The sequence below is a fragment of the Solanum lycopersicum genome, chromosome 6 (assembly GCF_036512215.1).
Source record: "Solanum lycopersicum chromosome 6, SLM_r2.1".
Classification (NCBI taxonomy): domain Eukaryota; kingdom Viridiplantae; phylum Streptophyta; class Magnoliopsida; order Solanales; family Solanaceae; genus Solanum; species Solanum lycopersicum.
The window spans coordinates 42,746,133-42,764,626 of record NC_090805.1 but is presented as its reverse complement, the minus strand read 5'-3'; the positions used below and the strand labels follow the sequence as shown (position 1 = coordinate 42,764,626).

Below are 18,494 nucleotides of genomic sequence, written 5' to 3'. Positions count from 1 at the left end.
ATACTTTTAAGTTTTAATTACAATCGATCTTTTATTAAAGGTCAGTTTATTTAACATCAAAAAATTTAAATGGAATTTTGATTGAAGGTCTATTTATTAATTACCAAAAAATCAAAAAATGTAAATCGATCTTTGAAGGTTAATTTATGATTTTTTTTCCACACAAATTAAATAAATTTGAGAATAATATTGCAGACCTATAAATTTTCAAATTTATAATTTTGACAATTATGAAATTGTTGATGGATTGGGTTTAAGATGTGAGTTTTCTTTAATTTTGTTTTATCTGTCGGGTCCATGTCACATGGCATAAAAATATTTGTAATGTGTATATATATATTTTAAGCTTATATGCAACCTCAATCTATATTCGAAATTTCAGAGACACGCTTATATTATATTGAGGTTCAAGTATTTTCAGAACTTATTTTATAAATAATTTTTTTATTCCTTTTAGGCCTACGTGGCACTAGCCTGAAAAAAATATCAACATGCACTAGACCCACAAGATAAAAAAATGAAGGTGACTTTGAACTTCCGCTATGGGAAACAAAGAAAAACCAGGCACATCTTTAACATTGAGGTCCAGTTCTTCAAGATTCGGAAACCTCCACCACAACCTTGCATTCATGTTATAATCCAACAGTAAATACCAAGTGCGAAAACTCTTCATGTTCTCTAGCATACTTGTTTCAAAATTAAACTTTCACTAACAAGAGTGAGTTGCTATTGGGTATTAATCGAAGCGGCGGCAAAAAAGTCTTTTGATTTTGCTTATGTGAATAGTTGTACTAAATGAGGTGAAATATGTATCTCGTAATTGTGTATGGACGTTGTGGGCGAAAAAATATGAGTGTTCAGATATATTTCGTATCTATAAGGGATCGTTTGGTAGAGAATATTAGAAAAATAGTCCAAGTATTATGTGTGATATTATTTAGTACTATGTTTGTAAGATTTTTGGGTCTATGTATAATCAATCCATAGATTAGTTATACACCCTACACGGTATTAGAGGGTGCATAACTAATACCTTCCATTTGGTGGTATTAACTCTAATACCCATGAAACTAATCTAGATAAAGACAAAAATAACCCTTCAAATCCTTTTAGTCATTTTATTAATTTTTCTTGATTTTCTATTTTATATTTATAATAATAAATTTATTTAAATAAATTAGCTTACAAATTTTATTACTTAGATATAATTTTTTATTTCTAAAATATGAGTTATTTAATCTACTTACTATTAATATAAAATATTATAATTTGACTAATATGCTAATATTGATGTATGAATTTAAGAACAATCCATAATCAAATATTACCTCTTGACGGAAGTCCATTAAACATTACACAAGTAATCCAAAACAAGAATATGTGTGTGTGTGTATATATCCATATGACATTTAACAATTTCTGTTAATTAGAAGGGTATTTTTGATCCCAATAGTTTGACGGTTGGGGTAGTTTTGAGCCGAAATATAGTTTAAGGATAAATATGGCTTATTTAGTCTACGTGGCAATGAAATTCTATTGGCATGCAATGTAGCATCCATATGGCATCCACATGGCATTTAACAACTTCCGTTAATAAGAAGGGTACTTTTTTTTACACAATAGTATGACGGGAAGGGTAATTTTGAGCCGAAATAAAGTTTAATGGTATATATGAGCTATTTCAAATAGTTTAGGAGTATTTTTAAGCTTTTTCTGTTGTTGTTGTTGTTGTTATTATTATTATTATTATTATTATTATTATTATTATCACTGTTATTACTATTATTATTACTACTATTACTATTACTATTGTTACTACTATTACTACTACTACTATTATTATTATTACTATTCTTATTATTACTACTACTATTACTATTATTATTATTATTATTAATACTAATATTATTTTATTATTATTATTATTATTATTATTACTACTACTACTACTAATATTACTTGGCGTGGATATTGGCAGAAATTGATTGAAACTTTAGCATAGGCTCACGAACGCACATCTTTGGCCAATTTAATTCGATGGACTGCTATTAATACTATTATTATTACTATTACTATTACTATTACTATTATTATTATCGCAATTAACATTAATTAGTGCAGATTATTGAGGTTTTTAGCGTGGCAAAAGTAATGGAATGTACTTATCCAGATTTTGTAGAGGGAAGTTACGTTTGGGGAGTTATTGGATAGGAAGAATATAGTATGATTAAAAATCCAAGGGTATTATTGACAATCAAATATACGGACGTCCATTTATCACATTATACCGGAATTCTTGGTACTGACTAGCCTTCAGTATATATATCCCATTTTATTTCATATTTATATAATCAAGAAAATATTAATTATATTTTTTCAATTTTACAAAAATAAAGTTCTACATAAAGAAACGAACTTCATCTTTTTCAAAGGTATTTATTTATATAAAATAAATTACTAAAAATACATCCTTTTTTAAAAAATAAATAATTTTCTTAAAGAAATATGTCCAAGTTAATTATGTGAGACTAGTGTATAGGCAAAACTACCATACGTATATTCGTTTATTGTAAACGTCGGCTTATAGGTATATGTTTTTACCATTTAACTATATATATGGAATTATGAATCTTACATTTATTGGCATGGTATAAACATGTAATATCAAAGGGGCTAAGAGTAGAAAAGGAAAAAGTTATTTTTTCCGTTTTAATTTATTTGTCTTTTTATTAAATAATGTGCTTCTCAAATTCTTGACAATTCTTTCATTCTAATTTTTTACTCATATTTAAAATCACAATACTAAAAGTCATTTTAATACATTATACATGTCTTTAATTTAGAATCACAAATTCAAAAATCTAATTTATTTTTTAAAACAATATGTCAAGTTAATAACAGATCCAAGAAACGAAATATTAATAATATGCAGGAATGGGTGGATTTACAGCTTATTTCGGTATTAAGAATATATCATCGATCAGTGAAGGAAGGAGAAGTAGTATATGTTTCTACAGCAGCTGGAGGTATTGGTCAACTTGCTGGACAATGATGAACTCTTATGTTGTTGGAAGTACGAGCAAGGGCGGAGCTATATTGCATTAAGGGGTTCATTTAAACTCCCTTTAGCGAAAAATTATATAATTTATATATGATTAAAATAAGTTTATATGCATATATAGTATATGTTGAATTTCCTTTGATTATCTATTTCTATATGTTATAAACCTCCTTATTAAAAATTCTAACTCCGCCTCTGTGTACAAATACCGATGAGAAGGTAATTAAAATAATTAAATTTTACAGTAATTATTGTCACTTTTTAATTAATAAATTCAAGGAATTGAGAATATTAATTTATTAAATAATATAATATGCATGTGCATGTGCATGTGCAGGTTGACATCTTAAAAAAAAGCTTGGATTTGATGATGCTTTTAACTATTTAACTATAAGAATAAGAAAGAAAATTTAGGTGAAGCATTGAAAAGGTACTTATTTGATCTACTACTCATGTGATCCACTTATACATTATACGGCTAAAGCATAAGTACCATAGATTGTAATTGAAATTTCACGCGGACGTATCTTAACTAAATAAAGGTTTTATTATTTTTAAATTTATTTTTTAAAAAAATTATACTGCTGTTTTCAAGACGATTCGTCGCTTTTTTATTGTGTTTTTAAGACGATTTGCCGCGTTAACTTACATAACACACTGTGACTCCACATAGTTGAAGCGCATAAAAGATATTTGAATATCACACAAGTCAAACAAATATACAAAATTATATGATACTTTAATATATGTCTGAAATTTTGATTATACAATGCTTGTGTCTTATCCATATATTATATATATCAGTGGGAATTACTTCCTTCTTTTCATTTTAAGTGGCGTTTGACTAGGTACAGTTGCACAAAATTTAAGAAATAAAGCAAAAAAATGGAATTACTTGCTAGAAAAAAAACATGTTATTTAGAATAAAATGAAAATTTTTGAAGCTGAATTTATTTTTAAATAATATAGAAATGTATCATTTCTTTTACTAGACTTAGAAGAAAAGAGTGTAGTGTAAAATGAAACAGAAGAAGGAGTATACATATTCTATACGTAATAATGTATATCTTTGTATATTTAGCTGGTAGATGTACCTAACTATATATTTTTTGTCGACCGGCCAAATGTGTAACTTGGTCATGGTTTTTTTAGGGTTTGTCCAAATGGTACTTTGCTAATGTTGGAGGTGCAATGCTAGATGAGGTAATTTTACACATGAAGTGTCATGGTAGAATTGTAGTTTGTGGAATGATTTCACAGTATGGACTGAAGGAGCAATATGGTATCCACAACCTTATCTCAAAATGCATAAGAATAGAAGGATTTTCTGATGTTAATTATTGGAAATACTATCCTCAATACCTTGAATGGGTCATTTCACTTATAAGGGACAAAAAAAATTGTATATTTACAAGATATTGCTAAAGGTCTTGAAAGTGCAGCAGCTGCTTTTTCTGGAATCTTCCAAGGCAAAAGTATTGGAACGGCACTAGTCAATATTAGTGCAGTACATTAGTAATTAATGCGCGCAGTCGCAAAACCCATGTATTAGGTTCATTTGATACGATGAAAATACTAACTCAGCCTCTAACAGGGGTGGATTGTTGTGCTTGATAAGTGGAAATTTGGAAGCTCCAAGTTTTCGTTGTTCTGTTTCATTTTATTCATCATTGGAAGTGGATAAAATAAATGGTTTCTTAGAGAAAAACTCATGAGAATATTGGTTCAACTACAGTATTTCAATCAATCCTCTGAATATATTACAAAAGGGTTTAGTTCCCTTCTAAAGCTATCCAGAACCAACTAGTGAGCTTAAGTTTTTCTAGATATAAAAGAAGAAATGGATTTTACATTATGACAAATTCTTCAAACTACACAAAGCAAATATAAGGTCACTAGATGAAAAGAACCTTACTCCTGATATGGATAATAGATATATCTCCTTTCAAGCCCTGTATAAATGTGGATTTCATGTGCAGAAGAGTTAAATTATACGAGAGCCTTTCCACCAGAAGAGATTAATCAATTCTATTCGGGCCTTGTCTTGTCTTGACATGCTTTCCGAACTGCTTCTTGAATTTGTCTCTCATGTTCCTTTAACATGTCTTCCATACTTCCCCCTTGTGACATTAGTGGTCCAGAGTGCAGGAGTCTGCTTCTCTTGGACACATAAACCTGAAGCGAGGGGCGGGGCAAGTTACACTCAAGAAAGCTCAAAAAAAAGAGGAAAAGTTCAAAATATCAAAACAGCACATGAAAAAGCAGGAAGTTAGTCATCAAATCAAAATTTCTTCTCAAATGATCATAAGCTAACTCTGCAGCTCAACTGCTAGTGGATCCTGGATGACTTCAATCATTAGACTTAAGAACATCCTATATATCTGATTGTGCGTGTTGTGTGGGATCAATAACATTTTTATGCCACTGCAAAATGAATCAATTTCTTCTCAAAACATGTAACAATGATACCATCTAGCCCAACATCCTAAATGGTTCCTTGATGACTTGACTATTAGACCTCTGTGTGTTTGTGTCAATCGGATCAGTTAACTGATCTTTGAACAGACAATAAATGAAAGGCTTAATACTTAGATAGACGCTTCAACCTTGGCCTCAACTGTCAACTAAACACTCTAACTTTGAGTATGCACATCTAGACACCTCAACTTGTCTCTATTGTGTCAGTTCATCAACTAGACACCTCCAAAATTTATGTTTCATGTCAGCATTGGGTGTCTACGAGGCAAAGTGGAGACGAGCTGGAGTGCTAGTTGCCAGTTGAGAGCAAGTTGAGGTGTCTATGTGCACTCTCAAAGTTGGAGTGCTTACTTGCTAGTTAAGGTCAAGTTCGAGTGTTTGTTTATATATACCTAATGATAATAACTCTGGATATAAAAGCATGCTAGATAATGGGGAATTTTTTATCCATGGAACTCACCGTGGAATCTCCACCAGATGACCTATCATCTCTCCTTGAACGAATGTTTGAAAACTCTCCTGTAGCTCGAGGCTTGTGAGAACCTTGCCTTGAAAGCTCTACACCATGTTGGGAAGCGGGATATGCCCGTTCATTGATTGCACTTGAATCATCCTTTGCTTTGTTGTTCCATGTGTAACCAGATGTATTAGGATGGATCACCGAATTAGAATGAGTGAGTCCGTATCTCAATGCTGGTGGCTCTATAGAGAAACCAGCTCTATTGTCCTCGAGAGCATTGTATTTCACTCTGATGCCTTTGCTCGTCTGTCCCTGCAATTTGCATAAGTCATTGGTGCAACAACAGGGGTCTTAAGCAAGAAAATGTGAATATTCTGTATAAGTCTTGGACAACTAGAAGAAAATAAAACCTGTCCGTGAGCATTGAATTCTGTTGCCGGTTCTTCCTTTGCTTGTCCCGATGACTTCTTAGTTGTTTCGGCTCCATGTGCTTTTCCAGCCTCAGCCTTTCGCCTGTGATTAAGATAACACAACTGTGAAACTATATGAAAGAATAGCAAAGTTTGGTTACAAGAAAGTTGCACTTCCTTTGGAGAACATGATAGTAAACATACACAAGTCAAAGCATGAGAACAAAATTACAAGTCACTCTATTTTTGGTCAGAGTAGGAACCAGTATTTAACCAGTGAGAGCTTGTTTTATCCGAACTCTCCATTTGTAGAGTTGTTTAACATATTTCTCATCCTCCAAGGCAGTCCAAGAAGTAGCCATGCCCAATGAAGAAGGTGGAAATCAAAATTGGGTTGCATGATAGTGTTAAACTTTCACTAACCCCCCACATTATTAATTTCAAATCATATTTGTTAGAGGCTTACAGCATTGTACTGGAGGAATATAAAAGGAGAATAGAAGAAACAAAATTGAGAAAACATAAGCAACAACTTTAAATTAATCTAAGTAGAATAAGATGAAATGAGTTATACTAAATATATTAATGTAACATATGAATAGCATATGCTGGATTCAAAACACATAACTGATCAGTAATGTATTTATGCAACTAATGCAGTATACCTTCTTGCTTCTTGATCTCGAACCTTAGTATCGTATTCCTTGCTCGGAGGATACTTTGGTAAACTATATGGATCACAAGGTAGGGGATTCGTTTTGAAGAACTGAAAAGTAAATAAAACCAAAGAATAAAGTTATAAAGCAGTTCTTTTGGTAGTGAAATATATAGCGGATGAACAACATATTCTGATATATTGAACAAATGATTCCCCAAATCAAAACAATAAAGCTGCCTCGTATCATCGATTGGCAGAGGCAGGCTACATAGGTCATTGCAAAATGCATAGCTTAAAAACAAAAATTATCATGCTAGGACAAGTGTTGAAGTTATGAAATGTTTTTCAAAATAGATGTTATTATAGATGCTTAACAAATGGATTGATCAGATGAAGAGATTTTTTCTTTGATTCTTCACATTAAACAAGAAAGCCAAGTTACATAAGTTCATCACAGAAGGCATAGATTGACAACAAACGATGAATCTTCTAGCTCTTTGCTGAGGAATTGTTCACCTTCTTAAGTGGGAGTAATTTTTTTACTGAAATTGTTCCTAGGAAAGTAACAAGATAACTTCCACTTAATTATAGATATAGGATTGATATTAACTGCATTTATCAATCACTAAAGTGGGAAATACTTTTCTTCTTCATGGCAAAGAGGGAAAATTACTTTCCCGAAGGAAGATATACTTCCGTAAGGAAGAGATGAGTTTTTGACATTACCTCACTACTGAGTGCAGAAGAAGCAGTGCCGCGCTTTTCTGGTTCTATTGAAAGTAAGGCATCAACAAGAGCCAAAGCTGTCGGAGGCAAGTCCTTGAATGTATCAGCAATACCACGCTTATATGGGTTCTGTTGCTTAAAACTAGTAGCAAGTGGAAGTTTTGATTTACTCCAGTACTCCTCAGAAGGTGAACCACAAAGCTTGAAGATTTTATGCATTTGTTCCACCTAGCAATTTTTTCAAATCTCTCACTTAATAAATGCATGAAGAAACGGGTGCTAATTGGTTAATGAGATGAAAAATAGTTAGAAATCGATTGGATTTAGTGCTTGATGATTAATTTCTTTTTTGATTGTAAGCATGGAGAAAACTGTAAATTTTTCTAGGGAAGTAGAGATCAAGGAGTGAATTCGAGCCCCGAAATGGGGGTACCTCTGTTCTTCCAGGCATTATAGGCTTTCCAGTAAATAATTCAGCAAGGATGCAGCCAGCACTCCACATATCAATGGCCACTCCATACTCTGTTGAACCGAGCAAAAGCTCAGGAGCCCTATACCACAGTGTTACGACACGACTTGTTAATGGCTGCTTTTGGTTGGGCTTAAAAGACGTCGCCAGACCAAAGTCTCCGATCTTTAGAACACCATTATCACCAATTAAAAGATTTGAACCCTTAATGTCTCGATGAAGTATACCCCGACTATGACAGTGTTCGAGTCCCAAAAGCATTTGTTGCATATAACACTTTATCTGAAATACAATTCAAATTGTGCAACATAAGGATATAAAGAACTTGTAAACAACTTTGTAAGCATAATGCACCTACCTAAGAAGAAATACCTGTGGTTCAGTGAACTTGATCCCAGGTGCTGATGCAAGTCCAGCAAGATCGTGCTCCATGTATTCGAATACAAGATATATGCTGCCTGAAATCCTGGATGTGACCAAAGCCTCAAGTTTCATTACATTTGGATGGTCCAATCTACGCAAAATACAAATCTCTCTTGCCATAAAACGAACACTCTCTGGATCCATATTGACAAATTTTACTTTCTTCATTGCAACAATTTTGTCGGTTTCAAGGTCACGGGCCTTGTAGACATTACTATATGTTCCTTGACCAATCTGCATTGGAAAATAAACATTAGAGGTTATCATATTTCCAAATATCAAGAGATATCTAAAAGTTAAATGCATCCATTGTTTCAATCAGAAATTCACATGCATCCATTTTTTCAATCAGAAATTCACAATCTTAATTCCATTTTAGCTTGAACAGATCTAACAGCAAGAAAAAATTATGCAACCAAACAAAGTCAGATTATACAACTTACTTTAGTTATGTTTTATGAAATTATAACGTATGCATTATGATTACATCCGCAATTAAAACTGAAAATTCATTTTTCAAATTGAAAGCAACAAAAATAAGTAAAAGGACACATCGAGATCATGTGTAACAAAATGAAATATCTAGAAAATCCTGTTCCTAAAACACTCAAGAGGACAGGGAAACAAGGGGATATGAAACAATACTGCAAAACATCACATGGTTGATTCTATCAGTATGATAATCTTCTTTAGATCACGAACATTGGGCAAACTATACATTTCAAAGTATAAAAATGTAAGGATTTAAAGATAACGTTAGAACTGACTTTGTTCAATTTTTCAAATGATTCTGCACTTCGAGGAACCCACCCTTGAATAGCCTCTTGTGCAACTGAACTTAGCCATAATGGCCAACCTGCAGCACAGAGCTCCCCTATTCCACCATGAGGCATGTTAACAACTCGAGACCTTGATCGTATCAGTCCAAAATCCATCGTCGATTGTCTCTTGAATCGTCCGTCCTTAGGCCTCTCTGTAATCCTAGTTTTCTCATCATCATCAACTTTTGTTGTTACACCATTATCTTCTGATGTTACATTGGGTTTAACTATTTCTTTAATCTCTTCCCTTACTGATGGAGCAACCAACTGTACAGAAGATTTATCAACTTGTATTTCTTTTTCCTTTTCATGTTCAACAACATCATCATGATCTGTTGAGGAACCCTTTGAACAAATACAGCCCATAAGTCTACAACAATATATTCTATCAAACAAATGCATTTGAGCCCTAAATTATAATTAGCAACCAAAGACCCAAACTTTCCACAATATCTTTCAGTATTATCATATTCATCTAAACAAATTAACATTTCACAACAGATTCTTGATTTTTCCAGGTTTCTATTTCCATTTTACCAATCAAAACATATACATCAAGATTGTTCTGAAAACCCCCAAAAAAAATTCAAGAATGACAAAAACAGAGATTAAAAGATAAAAAACCCAGACCAGAAATCCAACATTGAAGCCAAAAAAACAAAATTCAAGATTTAAGTATACAAAAAATAAGGTTATGTTAGGTTGGATTAATGCAGGAATGCTGGTCAAGGCGCACCTAATGAGGGTATTCTGGGCTTCCAAAAAAAAAGTTTAATTTTTTTTCCAGAAAATTCAACTGTTTTATTACTTGCCATTATTTGTTTTATCAAAACAAAAATTAAATTTTGTGATAAAATTAGAAAAAGAATTAATTTTTACATAAATATTTTTGAGTAGTCAAGGTTTATTATTCAAGAAAATAGTATAGTAATCCAGCGTGTTTGGGAATACCTAGAAAAACGGTTAGCCATAGGTATTATTTTTCCTTCTCTTTTGATAAAATAAAACAGAGATATTTTGCCTCTTTTTCCATGTTCGAATTTCTGCTTCACAGAAATAAAATTAAAAATGCATTCGGTCAGAAGCAGACATATTGATGAATAGTTGTCTAGCATTTCTATATAATTGATTTGAACTTAAATCTCATAGATGACTCCAAGCTTTATTTATTGTAAATTTCAAAATAATAAATTCAGGTTTGTAGATGATATACTTTATTGATTGAAATATGTTATTTACTTTTTACTCGACTTATCATATGATTTTTGGAGTTGGCTTGTTAAGCCCAACATTTTTTGAGTAAATGTTAGATTTAGCAAACACAAAAATTATATTTATATGTTATATTTATAGTTTATATAATTGTACTCTATAATAAATTTTATGTTTGTTATGATTATTAATATGTATATTTCGATTTACATATAGCTAAAAATTTGTATTTGTATATTTTGGTATACTTATACATACATACATATACATACATACATATATATATATATATATATATATATATATATATATATATTTGTATGTTATATTTTTGTTGTGATTTTCAGTCGTATATGTATATGTGCATTATATGTATTTACATATAAATATGTATATTATATGTAATTGTAATTGTATTTTTGTATACAGATAGATTTGTATATAAATCTCTTTCTCGCTTTATGCAAACGAAAATTATATATTATATTTTGTATAAAGCAAGAAAGGTAAAAGAGAACTAAGCAGGGGAAGATTCATATTGTATAATTATAAGTGTATAGGACGAGATATATGTATTTGCATGTGTATATACAGTTTTCTCTTGCTTTATACAAACACAAACACAACTCATACATTTGTGTTTGTATTAAGTGAGAGAGGTGAGGGAGAGTGGCGGGTGAGATCAGGGAGAGTGGCGAGCGAGATTTCTAGGGAGATAGGCGAGTGGCGAACTGTTTGCTATGAATTAGAATTAAATAAAACTTTGGATATAACATTTAATTTGAGTTAATAATTTGCTATTTTGTACAATTTTCCCTAAATTAAAATCTAATAACTATAATAAAAAAAATAGTATAATTAATCAAAATTTATTACAAATTCAACTATTGCACATTAATTCATTAGCTATAACATTATATATATTCTCTTAGTTATTACTAATTATTACAAACGTTATTCACACTCTTTTACATTCTTTAATTATAATACTATAAGTCCTCGTAGTTATATTACATTAGTTGTTTCTATTTTTCATCATTTATTTTATCACCTTTTCATCAATAATTTTTATAATAAGTTAAAGACCGTTAAAAATACACACCATAACAACATAAATAATTTTTTTTAGAGACAATCTACTTGTCTGAGGTCATACATTCACCACTTCTCATTATTGTTTCTTTGTTACTCTATCAATATTTATAGAAGGGAAAAAATATATTTAAAATAACAACAAAATAATATTGTTGACCTTTTTAGAAATTCAACGTATACTCTAATAAGGTATTGAATTCGAGAGGATTGATAGAACTTTAGATGTGATAAATGAATATAGTCAAATCTCAACTATCATTATGCACATGTTTAGGCTTTTACCATACCCTATCTTTAATATTGATATCAATCTTCATAGTGACCAATTAATTTTAATTATCATTTTGTCTATAAAAGTAGTTCATCACCACAGTCAACTCTTTTCTTTTGATCACCTGAATAATAGTTAGCAAGATTTAATTGAATTATTATTTATATCAATTCTAATGGAAACGATCTTTATACTATACTATCTTTGACTAATGAAGCACTAAACTTATAGTGTTATAGTGTGTTTGTGCTCGTGAGCTTCATCATGTGTTTATAGTCTAAAATCATGAATCATGAATGAGTTCATATGAATTCAACTCAAAATCATGTAAATACTTCAATTCATGCATAAAAGATAGAAAATAATTAATTAAATTATAATTAAGAAGAACACATGAAGACTTTGAATAAAATCCTAATTTTGGATTGAGAAGTGAACTTGTAAAATTGAAAGATCTTGGGAATCCTATGGAGAAAAGGATTTCATAGGTGAATACTAACATACCTTAGTAATAAAGACCCCAGTGCTATGATGAATCAAAGATCTTGAAGTGAAATCCTAACTTGTTCTTTCTTAGCTTTAAAGAGAAATTAGGAGAAGAACTTGAAAGAAATTCGGGATTTAGGAGAATGATTTTAGAATGTGTAGTTTTAGGACTTAAAATACGTATATAGGGCTTATTATAGGGGTTAAAACAACATAGCTTTGGTACCAGACGCATCGAAAATGACTAAAATAGCCCGACTTAAAAAGCTTATGGGAGACATGTAAGGGAGCTTTCATGGAATGTTTAGCCCTTCATAGTCCGTGAATGGAGTCGTAAAGTTGGGGGCTAAATTTTGGGTTGCCTAAACGGCCACTTTCTTTCCTTTAAACGGGTCATCAACCCTTTCATGGGTCGTTTAGGCCGTCGTGAAAAGTTCACGGTTGGGCTAAGGTCATGACTTTTTAGATAAGACACGAAAAATACTTGTTCATACTACCCTCTGTTAACTATAAATAGAAGAGTTTTCTCTCATTTTCAACCACAACTTTTATAATCTTCAACTCTTCTTCTTACATTTTTAAAATTTTTGCGTGATTTATTCTCTTTGAGTGAGTTTAAAATCTAGCAAAACTATTCTAATGAAGTAAATTGGTCTATGTTAAGAGGGTATATATCTTAACATGGAGTACTTAAGGAAAGTAATTGTGATGATATAATACGATCTCTCTGTTCCATTTTATGTGACACTTTTCGTTTTTCTAGAGTCAAACATTTTAATTTTGACCGAACATCTGCATATGAAATTTTCAATTTTTTTGAAATGAATTTTATATATTTGTAAACTACCTAAAGAGTAGTATAAGTCGCGATAATTGATAATTCAAAATGTTAAAAGGATCTATGAAAAAGTTACAATCAAAGATACACTTGTTTAAATCTCGAAATGCGAAAAGTGTCACATAAAATGGAACAGAAGGAGTATAATCTTTTTGCTTAATATATACATTAGTATGTAATGTTCCAATATATGAAGTTAACATGATGTATTCATTTGTTTTTTTAACAATTTTTCTTGTGATGTAGACAAATGGTTCTGCATATCTTTATCTTGAATTATCAAACTTCTCAAGAGTTAAAATTATTACAATTTAATTTTTTTATTTGTCATGAAGTTTTCTCCAAAATAGTTATTAAAACATTGCCCTTTTTGTTTTACTGATTTATTATTTCTTAATATTTCAGTATTTTAGACAAAGAAAAGTCATATGACATGTAATAACGTCTTGTGAAGTTCGTGTTAGTTTAATTTTTATTATTTATCAAATAACTAATTTCTATGAGATATATATTTTTGTTAATGCAAATATATATATATATATATATATATATATATATATATATATATATATATTAATTATCAAGTTAATAAGATCTTCTAATTGCAAAATATATTATTTTAAATGTCCGAGTTTTTAAAAAAAAAATCATGAGAAATGTAAAAATATGTTGTGAATATATATGAATCATAATTTAAAATTTATTATTTACAAAATAAATTTAGTTTTATGGAATAAATATTTTCATTTTGTCCCTACACTAAATTAAAAGGAACATTATGTGGTTAAGCAAACTTATACTACTTAATTACTCATCATAGTTATAGTTTGCTATAATTATCACTAGCAACTAACATAAATCATTAATTGTGTGGGCTGATTTCGAGTTTGTATATGTATAATTCGTCACATATGTGTAACTCGGAACTAACAATTCTTTGTTTTATATTTGTATACGATGATTTGTATTTGTATATGACTAAATTATACAAAAACACGTGAATTAAATATATGCGCCCGCAAATTTTACAAATGATATGTGAATTATACAGATTAATTGTCCTCTCTCGCTCGCCTATCTCATCCTTTTCCCAATCTCACTCGTCTCTCCTTTTCCAATCTCTCTTGCTGGAATATACAAATACATATGTATAATATACAATTATCTAACTGATATACATATACAATTCACCTCTCTCCACTCTTTCGATCGCCTCTCTCCTCCTTCTCCCAGTCTCGCTCGCCCCTCTCCTCCCTATAACATGTATTTATAAATCATAATCAGTAAATTTTAATTATAAAATATAATTAATCTATTTTTGAGTTACTATATACGAAAGTTCCTCAGCTAAACTTAAGTCATATAACACAACTTATATTAGGCCATTAAACTTCTGTTTGGGCATTACTTGTGCCTTAAGCTTAATTTCTCTTATGTGTAGGTATAATTTGTGTTACTTTACTTATACCTGGAAAATAAATTGTGTTTTGGTCATAAGAGTATAATTTATATTAATAAACTTTTATTTGAAACGTAATATCATTAAACTTATGTTCAGGATAATTATTTTAAGTAAACTTAATATCTTACGGATTTTTCTTTTGCCTTGTGATATTTTTTTTATATATATATGAAAGAGGTATTTTTAACCTTTTTTTTCTTCTAAAGCAAAAAAAGAAATAAAAAATAAGTAATATAACTCAAAAACAGATAATGACTTGTTGTGATCTCATGCATTAAGTTCCAAAAACAAGTCCCTTCCATTCGTCACCAAATCCTTAAAGCACGTGTTCAACTTCATGCATCTTGTTATTATACTCAGCTCTATCTACTCAACACATATAATATACCCAAAAATCAACAACAAATTATTGTAACACCATTCTGCTCTGTTTTTTTTCTTCATCTTGTTGTTAAAAAATGATGGATTTGGTGAATTCAGTGCTTAATTTTGTGGTGCCACCAGCAAGTTTGGTTATGTTGGCTTTTTCATGGCCTGCTTTGTATTTCATCAACACTTGTGAGAGGATGTACAACTCGTTCTTTGGTGAAGACATGGAGGACAAAATCGTCATCATCACTGGAGCTTCTTCTGGTATTGGAGAGGTAAACAAAAAAAAAGAAGAGCTATACCTTAATTAGACTCGGTTCCAGTTTGACCATAGATTTTGAAATTGTGTTTGGGCATCTGAAAAAACTGAGTGAAAAAAAAAAAACCAAAAAATTGGTTTGGATCAGTTTTTAGAACTTGAAAATTAAATGTCTAGTTGTATTGATTTTACTCAGATTTCGATGAAAAAATGGTTTATTATATTTTGGGCAACACTCATTTCTTTCTAGAGGAGAAATTCCTAGCATGCAATGGATAGAACTATTCTTGAGTTTTTTTTTTGTGGAATTTGAGTTTTTGGAGTTACAAAGACGAATTTTTAGTTTGAAATTAAAGAAGCCCAAAGTTACTATTTGTTGTTTATTGAACAAGTGACAAATACTTGGTTTTGCTCTGTAAAATTAGCAAATTGCATATGAATATGCAAAGAAGAAAGCTCATCTGGTTCTGGTTGCACGAAGAGAAACCAGACTCTGGGGAATTAGCGAGAATGCGAGGGCATTAGGTGCAAAAAGTGTTGTTATAACAGCTGCAGATGTTGTCAAGGAAGCTGATTGTAGGAGATTCATTACTGAGACCGTAAACTTATACGGGCGTGGTAAGCAATTTGATTGATATATCCACTTGTTTGTATCTCCAGTTTTATGTTGTAAATAGTGTTAAAAGTATGTAGTTTTAACACCTCTTCTCTCATTGAAATGAGAAAGCAGTGGACACTTGCAGTCCCTCCCAACAATGTGTACGTCGAACCAAATTGTTAAAATGTGACCTTTTCAGTAATAAAAAATTACCAAGAGCGAGTTCAACTTTCTAGCATCGTGTTTTACAGTGACATTGATGTTACTGAGTGCTACTACTATCGCGAGAATATTATGTCCTATTTCATTTCTCATTAAGCAAATACAACTATTTGTCTAGGAAACACAATAAGATGTTACAACTATTTTGAAAAAACAAAAAAGTTGAAACTTACATAACATGTTATTTAGTTTCAGTCTCCAAGTTATGTTCTAGAGACGGATGAATTTGTTTCTGATTGCATTGGTCAATTGATATTTGTAAAGCACTTATTGGGAGCATGTATAGCTTGGCATGTTTCAATCTCGTAGAATAGCACCTAGTGACCAAAAGGTTGTCTGAATTTAACTCTGACGATAATCTCCGTTCATTTCCGTATTTTCAGTGGATCATCTTGTAAATACAGCAAGTTTGGGTCATACCTTCTACCTAGAAGAAGCCACAGATACAAATGTCTTCCCCATTTTGATGGTATGTGGAGCTTTTACTCAGAATCATTCACAATTATTTATATTCAGCTTTGACGGGAATGTATTGGTAGAATGATTTTTCTCTAAGTATCTTGTTGCAGGGGTACAACAACTTGCATTTTACTCCCAAAACCTTTTAAATTTGTAAATGTCTGAATATTGTCCATTTCAGGATATCAATTTTTGGGGAAATGTGTATCCTACCTATGTTGCACTACCTTATCTGCGACAAAGCAGAGGCCGAGTCATAGTCAATGCTTCAGTAGAGAGTTGGTTGCCCTTGCCAAGGATGAGCTTATATGCAGTTAGTGATTCTGACCATTGCTATCTATTCCTTCTAATGGAATTCGTCCAGTATGAGAATTGAATTACTCAATATTTTTTCGTCAGCCCCCTATTTCATTTGTCCCCAAGTGGTTCTTTTGTTGCATTTTCCCTTTGAGAGATGATAATTTGTGTGTCGTATTATAATATAGGCAGCGAAAGCAGCACTTGTAAATTTTTATGAGACCTTGAGATTCGAGGTGGACGGTGACGTAGGGGTCACAATAGCGACACACGGATGGATTGGGACTGAAATGACAGGTGGAAGATTCATGCTAGAGGAAGGTGCTGAGATGCAGTGGAAGGAAGAAAGAGAAGTAAGTCTCCCTATTCCGAGAAAAATTGTGTTACTTGCCCAAGATTGTGGACTAGTATTGACAGAATGAAGATGTTGATATTGAAGTTTAACCGGCTGTATTGGTCGGTCCTAAGTGTTAAATTAGAATGAACTTAACCGTACACAGGGTTATTACTTTTAAGAATCGGGCAAGATCGTATAAACTACGTTTGTCTTTTTCATTTATCATGGATTTCATTAACCTTCAATTTCTGGTTTTCTTGGAACTCTTGGTAATGTTTTATCTCTGTGCAATTAAAGTTGTTACTTGCATTCTCATTCAAGGTTCATGCATCTGGAAGTTCAGTGGAGGACTTTGCAAAGTTGATTGTATCAGGGGCATGCCGAGGAGATCCATACGTGAAATATCCGAGTTGGTACGACATTTTCCTTCTCTATAGAGTATTCACACCAAATGTTCTCCAATGGACGTTTCGGCTGTTACTTTCAAACCAAAGTGTCCGGAAAACTTCCCTCATTGGCACCGGAAGGCCTCTTCTTGAGTCATCCTCTCCTCCTCGGATGCAGCCTATTCCTGAGACATCCTCTCCTCCACGACAGCCTTCCTCTGAGTCGTCATCTCCTCGAAGACAGCCTCTTTCTGGTTCATCCTCTCCTCAGCATCCATCCGCTTCTCCTCGGAGACGTATGGGGCCTGTTCCTGTTCAGCAGGATTGAAGGAAGTAAGTGAAGTAATCACTTTAATTTAACGTGGTTGTGTTTTTTCTTTAGTCAAGATTTTGTGGATATCATTGTAAGAGTTCACAAGATACAACAAACATTCGGCTCAATAAAAAGTTGTACTTGGCTTGTTTAAGAATGCTTGGGTTTGGTTTTTCAAGGGAAAAAATTTGGGAAGTTTATTTCGCTGTTCTTTGAAAGCCAAAGAGTTCAATCACATTCATGAGTGATTCTGATTTAAATGTATATACGCAGGTAATTATTTCAGTCGCATAATATATTCAATGAAAATCTATGATTGTACGCAGTAGCTTGTTGGAACCCTCGAGTTCGTTCTTATTACCGGATATGTGCGGCCACGCGGTC

General features: G+C 31.7%; 2 protein-coding genes across 3 annotated transcripts; one reads left to right on the top strand and one right to left on the bottom strand.

The window, feature by feature from the left end:
• Positions 1-4,738: 4,738 nt before the first annotated feature.
• On the bottom strand, positions 4,739-10,301 carry LOC101259948 (probable serine/threonine-protein kinase At1g09600). 2 transcript variants are annotated; one of them, XM_004242207.5, is made up of 8 exons: positions 9,453-10,301; positions 8,635-8,919; positions 8,227-8,544; positions 7,794-8,021; positions 7,075-7,175; positions 6,410-6,512; positions 6,000-6,311; positions 4,739-5,236 (listed from the first exon to the last, which is right to left on the bottom strand). In XM_004242207.5, exons 1-8 carry the CDS (start codon positions 9,906-9,908, stop codon positions 5,090-5,092), a joined length of 1,950 nt encoding a protein of 649 aa, XP_004242255.1. In that variant the 5' UTR covers positions 9,909-10,301; the 3' UTR covers positions 4,739-5,089. The 2 variants fall into 2 exon arrangements, with proteins under 2 accessions (XP_004242255.1, XP_019069705.1); XM_019214160.3 differs by having other exon boundaries at positions 9,496-9,681.
• Positions 10,302-15,224: 4,923 nt separating this feature from the next.
• Positions 15,225-18,305, top strand: LOC101260242 (11-beta-hydroxysteroid dehydrogenase B). Its single transcript, XM_004242208.5, has 6 exons — positions 15,225-15,514; positions 15,924-16,116; positions 16,702-16,787; positions 16,959-17,090; positions 17,263-17,427; positions 17,733-18,305. The coding sequence occupies exons 1-6, from the start codon at positions 15,329-15,331 to the stop codon at positions 18,123-18,125; spliced, it is 1,155 nt and encodes a 384-aa protein (XP_004242256.1). The 5' UTR covers positions 15,225-15,328; the 3' UTR covers positions 18,126-18,305.
• The last annotated feature ends 189 nt before the right edge of the window (positions 18,306-18,494 follow it).